At 35.2% G+C, this 16974-nt stretch overlaps 1 protein-coding gene across 1 annotated transcript in view; it reads right to left on the reverse strand.

Annotated features, from left to right (window-relative positions):
- The window catches only part of MARCHF5 (membrane associated ring-CH-type finger 5), a 47987-nt gene that overhangs the window by 25202 nt on the left and 5811 nt on the right, over nucleotides 1-16974 (reverse strand). The window contains exon 2 of the mRNA XM_037495598.1: nucleotides 7588-7790. Within this exon, the coding sequence (XP_037351495.1) occupies nucleotides 7588-7790 (203 nt within the window). The remainder of the gene's footprint in view (nucleotides 1-7587; nucleotides 7791-16974) is intronic.

Here is a 16974-nt window from a genome sequence, read left to right on the forward strand (position 1 = left end):
ATGGTTTCCCATAGCTGACAATACCTGGGTATCTCCCTGTTCCTTGTTTGTTACTTTAACTCAATCCTAATGTTTATACATATTGTGAGTGTGAGTTTGTGTGTAGAGAGAGGGGAAAAGAGGGGAAAAGAGAGAAGAAAAAGAGAAACACCCTAGAATGTATGATTGAAACACCAGAAACTTGTTACAGTGGTTGCTGACAAGTAATGAAACACCAGTGATACCTCCAAGTAAAGAAACTTACTTGGCATCATGGGTAGGGGACATGGTAGAAAGTGAATATCCTACTATCCCCAATAGTTTTGAATTTTGGAACACATGAATATATTATCTGGAGGGAAAATACAAAAAGTAAATGTAAACAGTTAAAAGAGTTAAAAGGAAATACTGCCACCTATGAGATATTGCAGTTGCTAATCTTCTCTTTCATGTAGTTGGTATTCCTTTCCATTTCCAGAACAGGAAATATCAAAACAAAGAAAAAGGAGAATAGATCACTTGTTAGTACAACAGTATACCCAGCCTTCATTTTGGGCATGATGATGTTTCTCCTTTGATCCCAGTGTCATCAAATTGTAGAAAATATTTATACATAATAAATTCAAATTTGCATTTTGTTTATTACATTATACTTGAAACTACTTATATGTGGACTGGTAGCTGAATGACAGTTAAGAAATTCAGCAATTTAAAATCTTGCCTCCTTATTTGCTGGATTCCCCTGGATTCTTATCTGTAAAAGAAGGCCTGTCTCTACTACATACAGCCTTTGAGAACCTTAAATAAAATAATATTGGCAAACTGATCAATAGTATCTGGCAAGTAGTAGACACCTATTAGCAAATGACACTTATTGGTATCACTGTTACTAATGAAAGGCTTCTCGTAGGAGTTATCCCTAGTGAATATCTTTTCTAAGCTTTATATTCTACTATACTTAAATACCTTAACAAATTCTATACACAAGTATGAATGTTTTGTTGAGAGCAATTAAAAAAATAAACAACTACAGTTTCCCATCGTTGCCATCCCATTAGTATTCCCCATTCCTTATTTCTTTAATTCAATCCTAATGTTAATCAATTCTGTGAGTGTGTATTTGTGTGTAGGCAGGGAAAAACAGAAGTGAAAATTTAAAATGAAAATTAAGAATTTATTACTAATCTATTAAGACACATGAGTGAAATGGCTACGCTAATATCAATTAAAACCAACAAGGAAATAGACTTGAAAATATTGCAAACCAACTAGATATTTATAGAACACTGAACCCCAACAGCAGCAGAATATACATTCTTTTCAAGTGCACATGCAATATCCTCCAGGATAAACATATTAGGCCATAAAATAATCTTATACATTTAAAAGGACGAAAGTCAAAGTATGTTCTTTGATCACAATAGAATGAAACTGAAATCAGTAACAGAAGGACATGTAGGAAATTTACAATATATGAAAATGAAAGAACCCATTTCTAAATAATCAATGGGTCAAAGAAAAAAAATCAAAGCAATGCTTAAGAAAGAAATTTATAGCTAGAAGTGACTACATTAAAAGAAAAGACCAAGAGAATGAGAAGACAAGCTACAGACAATAAGAAAATATTTGCAAAAGATGCCTGATCAAGGACTGTTACCCAAAATATACAAAGAACTCTTAAAACTTAACATGAAAGGGCCTCCCCGGTGGCGCAGCGGTTGAGCACTGGGTTGCAAAGCTGCCCGCGTCCTCTGCGGCGCCGGTTCGATCCCCGGCTGCTCCCCGGCCACCGGAGGAGGGTCCCACATGGCGCGCAGACCTCTCCTGCCGCCCGCTGCTCCCCTCAGCAGTGTACTTCGGTTCTTCTGCCTGCTCTGCTCCCTGCTCTGGCTCTGGTGAATTCTCTCACCCTCCCGCGCTTCTGACTGTACCCAGTGCATGTATAAACAAAACAAACAAACAAACAAACAAACAAATAAAACATGCCTCTATAAAAAAAAAAACTTAAAAAAAAAAAAAAAAAAAAAAAACTTAACATGAAAACAATCTCATTTTTAAATGACCAAAAGACCTAAAGACACCTCACCAAAGATATGACTGCAAATAAGTATATGGAAAGATGCTCAACATAATGTATTACTACCAGAATTGTAAATTAAGACAATGAGATACCACTAAACATCTATTAAAATAGCCAAAATTCAAAATACCACACCAAATGGTGGCAAATATGTAGAAGAGGAACTCATTATTGGTGGAAAGGCAAAATGTACAGCTATTTTGAAAGACAGCTTGACAGTTTCTTACAAAGTTAAACACAATCTTGCCACATAATCCAGCACTCACACTTGTTACTTAAGTGAGCTGAAAACGTATGTCTACATAAAACCCCACACATAGTTGTTTATGGCCACTTTATTTGTAATTGCCAAAAAACTGGAAGCAATCAAGATGTCATTATATAGGAGAACGATAAATTGTGGCACATTCAGACAATGGAATGTTATTCAGGGCTTCAAAGAAATAAACTATCAGGTCATTGAAAGACACAGAGATGCTAAATATATTAGTAAATGAAAGAAGCCAATCTGAAAAGCTAAATATTATGGAATTCTAACTACGTGACATTCTGGAAAAGGCAAAAGTACGAAAACAGATCAGTGATTGCCAGGGGATAGGTAGAAGGAAGGAATTGATAGGTTCAGTACAGAAGATTTTTAGTGCAATGAAACTATTTCATTTAAAATATGGAAGATACATGCCATTATCTTTGTCCATGCCCATAAAATACGTAACACTCAAAGCAAAATCATATGTGAACTAGTGACTAATTGTAATCCATGTATTGATTGCTCTGGTGAAGTATGATGATAATGGAGACTAGGCATGTGTGGCAACAGGGAATCATACAGCGTATCTCTATACCTTCCTCTCAATTTTGCTGTGAACCTAAAGCTGCTCTGAAAATTAAAGTTTATTAAAAAAAACTCAAAATAATAATCTACCCTTTCACCTTTACAAACTAGAAAAAGAAAAGCAAACTATACTATGAACTGTACGCTGACAAATTAGATAATCTAGATGAAACAGACAAATTTCTAGAAAGACACAAACTATGAAAACTTTACTCAAGAATAGGAACACCTGAATAGACCTCTAAGGATTAAAAAATGTAAACTAGTAATTAAAAAATAAAAACTTCCCATAAAGAAAAGCCCAGAGCCAGACAACTTTCATACCAACAAACGTTTGAAGTAGAATTAACAGCAGTGGTTAGATGGGATGCTGCCCAATTAATAAATCAATAAAATAAAAAAAAATCAATAAAATCAATTAGCTCTCTAAAAATTAAAAAAATACCGATTTTTCACAAATTCTTACCAAAAAATTTATGAGGAAAGATTACTTCCCAAATCATTCTATGAGGTCAACATTATCCCATAAAAAATCAGTATAAAGTATCACAAAAAACCCACACCAATATCCATTATGACAACAGACACAAAAACCCACAATACTAGCAAACCAAATCTAGCAACATCTAAAATGGATAGTATATCACAACCAAGTGGAATTATCCTAGAAAACAAAGTTTGGTTTAACATGAAAATCAGTCAATCTAATATGATTGTAGCGGCCAGGGAGATTAAGCAACAGAATGAAACAAAACTATCCAGACTGGATGATACGTAAAACTATATTTAGAGAGGACACAATCTTGTATATAGAAAATCCTAAGCAATCCACCTAAGATACTATCAGAACTATCACCAAGTTCAGCATGGTTACAGAATACAAGATCAAAATACATAAATTAATTGTATTCTACATACTTGCGACAAACAATCCAAAAATACAATTAAGAAAATACTTCCATTTAAAATAGCATGACAATAATGAGATGGTTAGGAAGACCTGTATACTGAGAACTACAAAACACTGTTGAAAGATAAGCAATCTAATGTGAATCAGTCCCTTTTACCTTTGGGAATCAAGATCTCTTTTGAAATACTCTCCTGTGAATTCTGCGTAGGTAAACAAGGTTACTATTGATCTCAAATTTCATGGAAATGTTTATTTTTAATAGTAGACAAACAGTTGGCATCCCCTTCATGTTTTAAAGCTGCTTCTTAAATTTAATGCATATAAATTTTTGGATGATTTAATAAAAATGCAAATTTTGAGGCATTAAAACTGGAAGTGAGTGGGGAAGGTACTAAGGGTCTTCATCTCTTAGATGATTCCAATGTTGCTGGTCTCCAGACCACATTTTCAGTAGTTTTTAAGTACCTACAAATACACAGCAGACCCAATTCACGTCAAGAAAGCAAATCATAAGATGGGTGGTAAATAGTGAAAGGAATGAAGGCCTGATGAGTCCTTCATGTTTTTTATTACTGAACGTAATACATCCCTATCAACAATTAGGGACAAGTACTTGGCACCACCCCTTTATTCCTGCCACCACTAAATACCAGAAAAGATACAGATACAGACTTAGCAGTTAGCCAGACTGAGGCTAAATCCCTATGAAAATTTTTTTTCTTAAAAAGTAACTGCTACAAAGAGTGATCCCATAGAACATTAATTATCATCTCTTTCTCTATACAATTTTTCCTCTCGTCCTTTAGTCTTTCTTTTAGCCAATGTTTCTCAAGGGTTGTTTGGGGACCATTGGTGGTCCCTAGCAAATTTTTAACTGATCCACAGGCAATGTGAGGGAAAAGGGTGGAAAGTTTTGATCACAAACATTTCAAATATACTTGAAAAGTATGACTTTCAAAGAAATTGTTTTAGGTTTTTAGTTGTGACATTCTAAGGTTTCACATACTCAGCAAGGATAGGCAGGAGGAATTATTTGTTTTAGATAACAAACTCTTACACGTGAGTTAAATATTTTGCTGCTACTATCATATTGTGTTAAAACCCAAATATAGGGAAATGAATCAATGGTTCAAATGGGTTCATAAAAGACTGAGAGTGATAAAAAAACATTTAATTCAAATGATAAATAGTATGATGTTAGTATTATCTTCAAATTGACTGTGATCAGTGAATTAGGAGTGATTAGTTTGGACTAGCAGACCTTGTTCCCACTGTACATTACCAAGTAGGAATTCAAATATTATAAAAACTGGGACAAGAAGTCACTAAAGCAGTCATATAATTCAACTACTCCAGTAAACTAAAGTCTGTATAATGAATTTTGTCACTGAAAGCAGATTAAACTACAATCAAAGGAACTTTAACTCATTTTAACAAAAACAAGGGTAACTACTACGAAAAGGTATCAGCTACGAAAGGGTATCAGCTACGAAATTAATGCAAATAGGCTTAGAGAGAAAATCTATTGATAAAATATTGTAATTAGGTGATACTACTGGACATTATATAAATGTATGGTTTATAGTATAGAAGAACAATTACTATCACAAATGTATGCCCTTAAATATTTTGTTTTATGGTTGCAAGAAACCACTAAGTTCAGAAAATGAACAAATTCTTGGCCTATACATAATATGCAAAAAAATAGACAGGCAACTTTTAATACTGATAATTAGTGAAAACATGCTATACAGAGAAGGGTTTTTTTTTTAACCAACAGTTATTTTTGAATCCTGACTTGAAAAACCTCTATAGGGATTAAGTATAACCTACAGCACTAGCCATGTGTATAGCAAGGAGGAACAAGGCACCGGAAAGTCAATTCACATGGCTTCACTTAAAAACAACAGCTGTCATTTGGACAATAAGTCTCCTATTATTGAGTCAGTGTTAAAAATTGCATGGAAAAATTGGGACTATGATTCCAACCTCAGTATTTGAGCAGGTATCCTCAGCATGTTGTTTCAAGAAAGTAGAAATACAAGACTATGCTTTCCTATCTTGTCAGGAAGAAAGCTACTAATAAAAACTATTCAAATGAACATAAAACTTTTCAAAACACTGATAAAGTCAGAAAAAAAAATAAAGTAAAAAAAAAAAATTCTGATCTACATGAATGCAGCACATTGTATACCTTTAAGCTATCATTTGAAACTGAAATAATTCCAAAGGACAAAATATAAAGGCTAAATCATGACAAAAATACTTAACCAAAGAGAGTTTGACTTTTCCCTAACATCTAGCCATTTTTTTTCTTTCTTGTAAAAAGAAATCAATATATTATTTTTAGGTTGCCTTAAATTCAGTTACCACACTAGACCTAATAACTTTTTTCTAGAATTGAATATAGCTCAAAGTATTTATCTACCCGAACTGCCATCTCTCAAACTGAAATATTCAACTTTACTGTTAAGTGCCAGACATTTGTGAACTCAATGCCTTATGGAACATTATATGTAATTTTCAGTGAGAAGTGCAATAATTTTTGTAACTATCTGAATATTTAAAACATTTAATAGAATCAATTTATACTTGCTGGTATGCCTAACAACCTGTAGTTGAAAAGTAGGATTAACAAATTTAGTAAAATTAAAGAGTAGGAAAATTAAGTTAAATATAAAATCTTAACTTTAGTGAGCCAGACATTAATGTGGAGAAAGAGTACAGTAGTAATTGCTTTTCCTGATGCTTAAATTATTTTAAAATATTGCTTTCAAACTATAATGAAAAAATTTGGTGTGTGATACATCATGTGAGCCACAAATTCCAAATATTAAAATAGTATATTTCTCTACTATATTGCTTTTTAAGAAGCCATGATTCTTATGGATTATGCTAGAAATTACCAACAAACATTTTATTTGCCCCTATTATAAATCTTTTCACATTAGAAATGTGAGAATTTTTCCTTGAATTCTACTTCCCTGATAGTTATTTCTTTCCTCCTGACCTTCCCAGAACCCAAATTGCCTTCATAAACCACTTGATTACAACCAAGAGTGACATTAAAAATGTTTAACAACTGGCATGGCATAAACACCAAAAAGAAACACCAAATCATATCATATGGCTGCAATGTAACACGCTAACTGATTCTCAAACTCGGTTACAGCTTCCTTTAAACAGTCTGCTATAATTTTTTCAATGCTAGCCTCATTCTCAAAGACCTTTGGTTATTTCTTGCCTGCCAATTAGCAGAAAAATGAAAGCAGTTTTCAAGAAAGACAACCACATAAATAGGATTCCAAATATGAGTTTAATGCTTTCATCCAATCTTTACATTTCTCTACTTTCTTCATTAACAGAAGAATTAGGGATAAGCATTAAATACACTGTTGTTTTCTTTCTCTACACCAGTGGTCTCCAGAGAATGAGGCTCTTTAGTCAGCTATTTATTACAGTTTTGTTATTTGATTTTATCCACACAGTTAAGATGTCCACATTCTTTCTTTTTTTTTCTCCCTCCCTCCCACTCCTGTCCTCAGGCAGGTCAAGCCTAGATGTCCAAATTCTTTATCCACTCAACCAAATGAAAATATTTAACACAGAGATAAAATGGTGAATCTGAGAGTATATTAAGAATAGTATAGACTATCAGCAAAACAAATGTCTGACTTTTAGGAAATGAAAGAAAGAATATAGAAATTTCATAAAAACTTGAGACCAGAGAGTTATATATAATAACATCACATATAGCTGTGCTGTTTTTAAGGATCTTCTTACCCAACTTTGGAAAAACTATTAAGTATTCAGCATTGCACTGAGGACATGCCACTCTGGCTGTACTGTTTCCTCTTTGTTTTTCATCCACCCAGCGCTGTAGACAAGCCTGGTGAACCCATTTTGTAGATCCTCTGCACCTGCATGGTCTCACCCATTCAGCTGTTCTATCATCTTCATCCGTGGCAAAACACACCCAGCAACTTCTGTGAATTAAAAGAGAAAATAATGACATTATCTTTAAGACTCTGGCCTCCTCTCCACTATAGCTCTCAAGTCTAATTTATAGCTATTCCCTATTTCTTCTTCAAATTAACACAAGTTTTGACTACAATTTCCATTAGGGCGGATACAATTTAACTCAATGAGACCCTCCCTGCCAAAGTTTGACAGTAAACTGGAAACTGCTAATTAAAACTTGTTACCTGCTATGCACTTTCACTTTAATAGACAAGTGACTACTCTATTTGGAATAGAATAACTAGCTTATCTATGCTTAGTGTAAAAGACTAGTCAGGTGGTACAGCTCATTGAGGTCTTCAGTTCTAGTAGAACATGAATTTCAGTTGTGTCCTCCAATTTAAACTTCTTAATTAGAACAGGGAAAAAACTGAATCCCCAGCAATAATATCCAAAATTGTGATTTTACTTAGCTTCCTAATTCAGCCATAGTTCATTAAAGCCTGGCTAAAAATAGAAGGTATGCAGCTTTTTTTAGTCATTCTGACCCACCTCAGTCAAGATGTCTAGGTCCTCAAACTATTTTTGTTTATCCAAAAATGCTGCCTTACAATGGTGCCAGTATAGTGGTGAGCACACCTGCCTTCCAAAAATGCTACCTTTAAGCAGGATACAAAATCAACACACAAAAATCAGTAGCTTTTCTATACACAATCAATCGGAAGAAGACAAAAATCAAGAAAACCATCCCTTTTACAATTGAAACCAAAAAAATCAAATACTTGGGAATAAACCTAACGAAAGGGGTGAAAGACCTATACAAAGAAAATTAGAGAACACTGTTCAAAGTAATTGAAGAAGACACAAAGAAATGGAAAGACATCCCCTGCTCATGGATTGGAAGAATCAACATTATTAAAATGGCCATCCTTCCAAACGCAATATACAGATTCAATGCTATTCCAATAAAAATCCCAATGACATTCTTCAAAGAAATAAAACAAATACTGATGAAATTCATATGGAACTACAAAAAAACACGAATAGCCAAAGCCCTACTGATGAAAACCAAAAATGCTACCTTTAAAAAAAATTTTGGTAAGATATGCGTAACACAAAATTTACTACTTTAGCAATTTTTAAAAGTATAATTCAGTAACATTAAGTATATTCACATTGTCAGTGACTATCACCATTATCTGTGGTTTGACTGTTTTACAATTTTTTCATTAAAATTTATTTGAGATGCTAGTGCAAACAGACTTGTTAATTGAGGTGTTTATACATTTTTCCAAAACCATTACCAAAACCAACATAATTTTGTAGACATATATAAATTTTATAAGTAAATCAGGGAAATGAGGTGTATATTTTGGTAACAAAATACAGGCAAAATATCTACAAACTTTCTAGGTTCTTATAAACTTCTAATTTCAGCAATCAAAAATATATATTGCTAAGTATAGCCAGACCAGTAAGTACAATCAGTATTAAAGTGAATCATATTTTATATTAAGCCAATTTTAGTCATCACTTGAATCAAGTGAAACTGCCTATATTTATCTGGGTTTTTTTGTTTGTTTGTTTTTTTGTTTTTGTTTTGTGGGACCCTCCCCAGTGGACAGGGAACGAACTGGCGCTGCAGAGGCTGCAGGCAGCCTCACAGCCCAGCACTCAACCACTGCGCCACCAGGGGAGGCCCCTATATTTATCTGTTTTTGACCTATATTGGTGGCAATTTCATACTTCAATCTAATGGGAATACTTGTATAGCCATATACATCACAATTTCTGGATAAGTATAAGTTAATTTTCTCCTAATAAATTATGAAACATTTCAGATTTTTTTTTAAAGTTGAAAAACTGTTAAGTGAATACCCATATTCCCAGCATCTAGATTCTACAATTCTTATCATTTTGCTATATATGTATACTCTACCATTAACCCATCTTACTTTTTGATACATTTCAAATTCACGGGATTCTATATACTTCACTCCAAAATACATTTATAATTTAGAATACAAATAAATATGAAATGGGAAATTTTTTAAACTTAATTATAGTACAAAACAACCAAGCAACTGAAAATTAAATTACCAGCAACATTTACTGAGCAATCTACTAGTTCCAAGTGATTGAACAAACAAAAGGAAGATTGTATTGCTCTGGAAAACTCAATAATTTAATTGGGATTAATCCCAGTACATAGAAGAAATTTGTTTTAAGGTTCCATTGAAATTACCACAGATACATGCATGTTAAGAAGAAATGTTTTAATAAGTCCTGAAGACCCTGATATACAATAAAGTTTGTCAGTAAAAAAATGACAGGCAGGGCCTCCCTGGTGGTGGAAGCAATCCGCAGCTTCTGCAGCATGAGTTCGATCCCCCAGCCGGCCAGGGAGCAACCCACATGGCGCAGCAGACCTCTCCTGTCTCGCCCGCTGCTCCCTTCAGCAGTGTATTTCAATCAGTCTGCCTGTTCTGTTCCCCACTATGTCTCTGGTGAATCCTCTCACCCCCATCCCCCGCATCTCTGGCCTGTACCCCAGCTCTTGTATGCATAAATAAATAAATCTTTAAAAAAAATGACAGGCGAGAAAACAGAGAGGCTGGAAAAAGCAAACTGTATAAAAGAGACAATTACTGGATTTGCTTAAACTAGAAATAATTGCTTCTGATGATTAAATATTTTTAATATAAAGAATAGTTCAGAAAATATTAGGTTCTAAATAATTTATTAATCAATGTATTCCCTTACTAGGCATATGAGTATTTATCTAATTTGAAAAGAACATTTATAAAATAGGGTGAGGCATTTGTGGTATTAAAGTATATAAAAATGGTCACGTTTTTAGACAAATAGCCTACAAGGCAGTGTAAAAGGGAAAGGGAACAAAATATTTACATGAATCCTACCTTGGCTTTTGTTTTTTAACTTTAATTAAAAAAAATTTTTTTAAACTTTTGATAAACTGACCAGAAACATCACCTGAGGTCTTGTTTTTCCTATTTTCCCATTCCATAATCCTTCCTTGATGCAAACTTCCTTGATGTTTCAGTCTTTTAGTCCTTATATTCCTCCTTTTAAGAAGGAAAAAGAGATGTCTGAAAATGGTGGGTTTACTCAAGATCATAATAGATTGAATGGGACAGTACAAATCTGTGATTTAACACACAGTATGATTTCTTCCCTTTTTAAGGAACAAACAGTACTCCACACTTTCTACGGAAAACCACTCTTCTCGGCAACATCAGCTATGTATGTGATTTAGGAACTCAGTCCTCCCCATTGCCAGTTCCAAGAAGTGTTGTCCTGAGATTGGATTAAGGGAGACTCCTATTTGCTAGATTACAGTGATTGGAAGGCCGAGCTCATACAATTGGTTTTATCAGAGTGAAACTCAGAATTTATGCCAGGAAAATTGGTACACAGACTTTCTGTTTTCTATTGGACCTAGAGGCAGAAAAGTGAGACGCTTAAGGAGAGTGTGAGGTTATTACTTCCAGGAGTTTCACCATGTGGAGCCTAAATAACCCAGAGAAAGCTGAAAGATGGAAAGTGTTTTGCTTGAGACATGGATCAAACTATGCCTAAGGCAAAATATACACTTGCATGTTTCACTTATATAAACCCAAACAATATTGATCACAGTGTAAGAAATTGACTTAAGAGATGGCAGAACAATCACAATCACTCTGAACAGTTTTTATAAGTAAACTCAGTTTATTTTTTTGTTTTTTTTTTTATCAACAGCTTTGTTTCCTAGTGACTGGGACTTCGCATAGAAAGGTAAATAAACCTGATTCCCTATACAAGACTTTGAGTCTTACAAGCTTTTCTATTTTTCACACTGGACAAAATGTGCTCTTGATTTTGCTATTGATTCAGGTCATTTCTTAGATAAAAATAGCCAATAAATATAAAAACCAAACATTTTAAAATCCAAAATTTTTACTAATACCATAAATTTGTATTTAAAGCCAAAACAACATGAATTCTACTTTAACACAAATTCATATTTTAATGCTACAACTTATTGATGGCAACTTGACCACCTTTCAAAAGTAAGAGCGATTAGCCATTTTCCAATTTCCTTTTTTTTTAAAAAAAAAAAAAAACATTTTAAAAGGACGGGTTTGTTAGGAAAAGCAGAAAGAAAAATGAGATACCTGCATAGACACAGATGGCTAGAGAGCGGCTGGTGTTGCTGCTTTGCAAAGGGAAAAGGGAAAAGAAATGCCTGCATAGCCATAGGCAGGCAGGGGAGCTGCCTATTTTCCATTTCAAAGGACACAGCCAAAAACCTTTCAAGTCCACACACTGGGGGGTTTTGAGAGCCAGGACAGAGTGGAGTGGACAAAGTACCAAGAAAAAAGGGAACAATGTGACAAAAAGGGCCAAGGCCATGTATAGCCTGTTTGCTGCTCCTACTGTAAGGACTGATGCCTCAGGGCAAGGCTTAAGAAGTTTGTCATTTGAAACAAAGTGGAGGCCTAAAGTATATTCAGAAGCAAGTGTCTTGGATGCCTATGTGCTTCCCAACCTGTATGTGAAATTACATTATGTGAGTCGTGCCATTCACAGCAAAGTAGTCAGGAATTATTCTTGTGAGGCCTGTAAGGCCCAAACACCCCACCCTGATTTAGACCTACAGGTGCTGCCCTATCTATTAATGTACAGGAGCTAAGTCATTAAGGGCTGGAGAGAAACTGTCCTCTGGAGAAAAATAAAATAGAAATTATATTTTATATAGGATGTTTGAGGTTTTGAGGTTATCTGTTGCCAGATAGAATGCGGGTTGTGTATGCCTCAACTGTAATATACCAAGTATTCAGTACGGACTGCAAAGTCTTTTCTTTCTTTCTTTCTTTTTTTAAAATTAATTAATTTATTTATACAAGCACTGGGTACAGTCAGAAGCGCAGGAGGGTGAGAGAATTCACCAGAGCCAGAGCGGGGAGCAGAGCAGGCAGAAGGACCGAAGTACACTGCTGAGGGGAGCAGCAGGCGGCAGGAGAGGTCTGCGCGCCTTGTGGGACCCTCACCGTTGGCCAGGGAGCAGCCAGGAATCGAACCAGCGCTGCAAAGGCTGCAGGCAGCTTCGCAACCCAGCGCTCAACTGCTGCGCCACCGGGGAGGCCTGCAAAGTCTTTTCAAGAAGAAAGCTGTTCCATGTAAAATAAACCTTGGATTTCCTTTATATTTGTAAAAAACAAAACAAAACCAAAGTCCAAAAAACAAAACAAAACCAAAGTCCACATTCAAGAGGCTGAAATTTCTGCTGAAGTTCTGTGTCTCTTTAAATCATTTCCTCCCTTGATCTCTTCAATCCTACAATCTCTCAGAAAGGTACTTAGTGTGATTGTACAAGATCATCTTGAGAACTTGATAGAAATGTAAATCCTCAGACCCCAAACCAAAAGAATCAGAAACCCTTGGGTTGGGACCCAATTCTGTATTTTTTTTTAATTTTAAAATAATTTTTCTTTTTTTATTGTGGTAAAATACACACATAACATAAAACTTATATTTTAACCATCTTTAAATAGTTCAGTGGTGTTAAATACATTCACACTGTTGTGCAGTCATCACCAACATCCATCCCATAACAATTCTTCTTATAAATGGAAACCCTATGTCCATTAAACAACTTTCCACTCTCCCCTTTCTAGTGTTCCTGGCAACTACATTACACTTTGTCTTTATGATTCATACTACTCTTAAGCACCTCATACACATGGAATTATACGGCATTTTGTCTTTTTTGTGATTGGGTTATTTCGCTTAACATAGTATCCTCAAAGTTTATTCACATTGTAGCATAGCAAAGAACTTCCTTTCGAAGGCTGAGCAGTGAACTATTGTCTGTATAGACCACGATTTGCTTATCCATTTCCACATTTTAGCTATTGTGAATACTACTGCTATGAAAATGAGTGTACAAACATCTCTTCCAGACTGCTTTCAATTATTTTGGGTATATTCCCAGAAGTCATATTGCTAGATCACATTGTGATTCTAATTTCATTTTTTGAGGAACCACTGACACTATTTTCACAAATCCTTTAAGTGATCATGATAGCTGAAGTTTGAGAACCTCTGCTTTAACAATTCTTTCCTTTTTCCTTATTTTTTTCCTTTGTAAATTGCCTTCACTCACACAGAAATAAAATTTCAGGGCCTCCCTGGTGGCGCAAGGGGTTAAGCACCACACTATGAAGCAATCTGCAGCCTCTGCAGCATGAGTTCAATCCCTGGCCAGCCAAGGAGCAACCCACATGTCGCAGCAGAGCTCTCTTGTCTCGCCTGCTGTTCCCCTCAGCAGTGTATTTCAGTCAGTCTGCCTGTTCTGTTCCCCACTCTGTCTCTGGTAAATCCTCTCACCCCCCTCCCCCTACCCCGCATCTCTGGCCTGTACCCCAGCTCTTGTATGCAGAAATAAACAAATCTTAAAAAAATTTTTTTTTCCAATTTTATAGTCAAAGCAAACATTTTAAAATTATTTGGTTTTCATGTAAGTATAATGCTTAAGATTTTTTTCTATGGAAAAAAATTAGCTAAATGTGAGGAAAAGATAATACAAGTAGGATATCCTTACCTGGAAAAAGATCCTGAGTTTTGGAGCCATACTGCCCAAGTTCAAATCCCTGCTCACCAGTTATTTGGTTTAATGACAGAGCCTCTTTCAGAGCTGTTTTAAGGCAGGGGTTCTTAATCTGTGATCTATGAAAAACTTATTTATGGAGTTGGTAAATTTGGATGGGGGTAAAAATGACATCTTTTTTTGTGCTATCCTCTAAAATTTAATTTTCTTTCAATGATCAATGTAAACAAACTATAGTAATAGTAATAGTACAGCAATTAGAAATTGGTATAGTAACCAGAAAATTTCATATTATCTTAGAGCTATAAAAATCCCAAATTAGGATTTTGCTCACCACTAGTTTGAAGTTATTTTCTGATCCACCAATAGTTCTTGCATTTTAGTGTATGCATATTCCTATTACTTTGTCAGATTTTTAATATTTTGGTAGCTGTATTTCAACATAACCAATTTCACTTCTGATCCTATATATTTTGTTTATTCTTCTAAAACTTTGTGAGAAAGAAACCACAGGCTTATCCACACTGCCAGAGTTCTCAGCATTAAAAAGGTTTTGTTAAGATCCCCTACAGTAAAAAGGTGTGAACTTGTACTCCTAGAAAATATATAATGTTGTAAGCCGACTTTGTCTCAACTGTTAAAAAAGCCCCCTATTGTAAAAAATTACACAGTGACCATAAGCAGCTCAAGACTGCCTGCCACGTAATAGCCAAGTGGACACTAACAACGACGCTGACAAAGATGACAACTGTTGGTATCAACTTTATGTCTAATTTTCATGGATGTGCCATCTGACCTACATCAGCATATAAAGCGATCTGCTTGGCACCTGGCATTGGCTAGGGAAAGTTCTGGATTCCTAAGTACCTCCCGTTTTCACAAGGTCACCGCCACTGTTCAAGAGGTTCATTCTACTCCTCTCCATCTGTTTTCTTCCACCCATCTTTACCTTCCACTAGTTTTCCTACACGTTTCTGCTTGCTGATACACACCTCCAGTATTTATTCCCACACCTTCTGCTCCAGGGCACATTCATTTACAAAGTGAAAGGAAATTTGGCAAGTCATATGAATGTCTCAGAGATCAAAGAACAAATCACTATGATTACACGAAGCCTAGTAAAAGAGCTAAACCAGACCTATTTAGAGACTATTACTTCTTCCTTAGAACAACGGCACAGTCTTACCGGTACTAATCTGTGTAATACGCCACTCTTTAGAAAAGATCAGTCATTTAATTCTACATGACTTTATAACTTTTTTCCAATTACATGTCCTTAATAGTAAAATTCATAAACATTTCAAGGAATATATATAGCTGGGTTGTCTTAAAGCTAAGATTATTCAAGCTCTCCTCCTAAATCAACTCAAGTATCTACTAAGTACATTCAATATTTGATGCCACAAAGAACTACATTTATGAAACTTACAGACCAGTTAAAGAACAAATACATATACAGCAGTACTGCATACAAATCACCACTCAAAATATTAGGTGCCAAGAAAAAATGTCAGAGACCTTAAGTAATACCGAAATATGATTACAACTGTAAGAAACACAGCATGAAATAGCTGAGGTTTCATGGAAAAGAGAGGCCTACAGATGAGGATTCAAGTTTGGGGAATGAGAAGAATAAGGTAATGGCATAAGCTTAGAGACAGAAACAAACACATGGTCAGACAAGGAGGAGACCACTGACTGGAGCAGAAAGTTCCTTACAACAAAGTTAAACATTACAAACCTTTTGGAAAAGGATGGATGACAAAGATAACCTCACTTCATAGTGTTCATTCGTGACTTATCCACTGTTTAGATAATTGAGTTAATTATTTTAAAAGTATGTGGAAAAAGGGCCTCCCTGGTGGCACAGAGGTTGAGCGCTGGGTTGCGAAGCTGCCCGCAGCCTCTGCAACGCTGGTTCGTTCCGCAGCCACTGGGTAAGGGTCCCACATGGTGCGCAGACCTCTCCTGCCCCACCCACTGCTCCCCTCAGCAGTGTACTTCATCAGTCTGCCTGCTCTGCTCTTCTCTCACCCTCCTGCACTTCTGACTGTACCCAGTGCTTATATAAATAAATAAATCTTAAAAAATAAATAAAAATAAAAGTATGTGGAAAAAGGAGGAAACTTTTTATCAACATTGTTTTTCACTGGCACATTTAATTAACCAAGCAAGATAGGTATGGTTATCTAATAAACAGCTGGCAGTTAAGTCTATCTTTGCAGACTCAAATAGCAGGTGTTTATCTTCAATTATTAAAAATAGATCTGGGAAATCATAGGCTACTGCCCTAGAGATCACTTTGAAGAAAACTGGAGTATAGCAGAATAGAAGTATTTCGAGATGGAGTGAGAGCAATGAAACAAATTTTAAATCCCTGCTATAGTATTATATATAGTGCCTTAACAAATTATTTGCATGAATATTTAAAGACAAGCACTCCTTTAATCAGAACATGCTTAAAGGTCCATATGCTGTATAATGCAAGAAGGTCCCTCATGGGAGAAAATGGCACTATTTGCTTGGTCTCAGGATTAAAACTGTCATCCCATGTATTCTGGAACAGGAACTATACCATCAAGAGCTTAAAGAAATCCCTT

This window comes from Talpa occidentalis, unplaced genomic scaffold (assembly GCF_014898055.3).
Source record: "Talpa occidentalis isolate TD23 unplaced genomic scaffold, MPIMG_talOcc4v2.1 talOcc4.8, whole genome shotgun sequence".
Classification (NCBI taxonomy): Eukaryota; Metazoa; Chordata; class Mammalia; order Eulipotyphla; family Talpidae; genus Talpa; species Talpa occidentalis.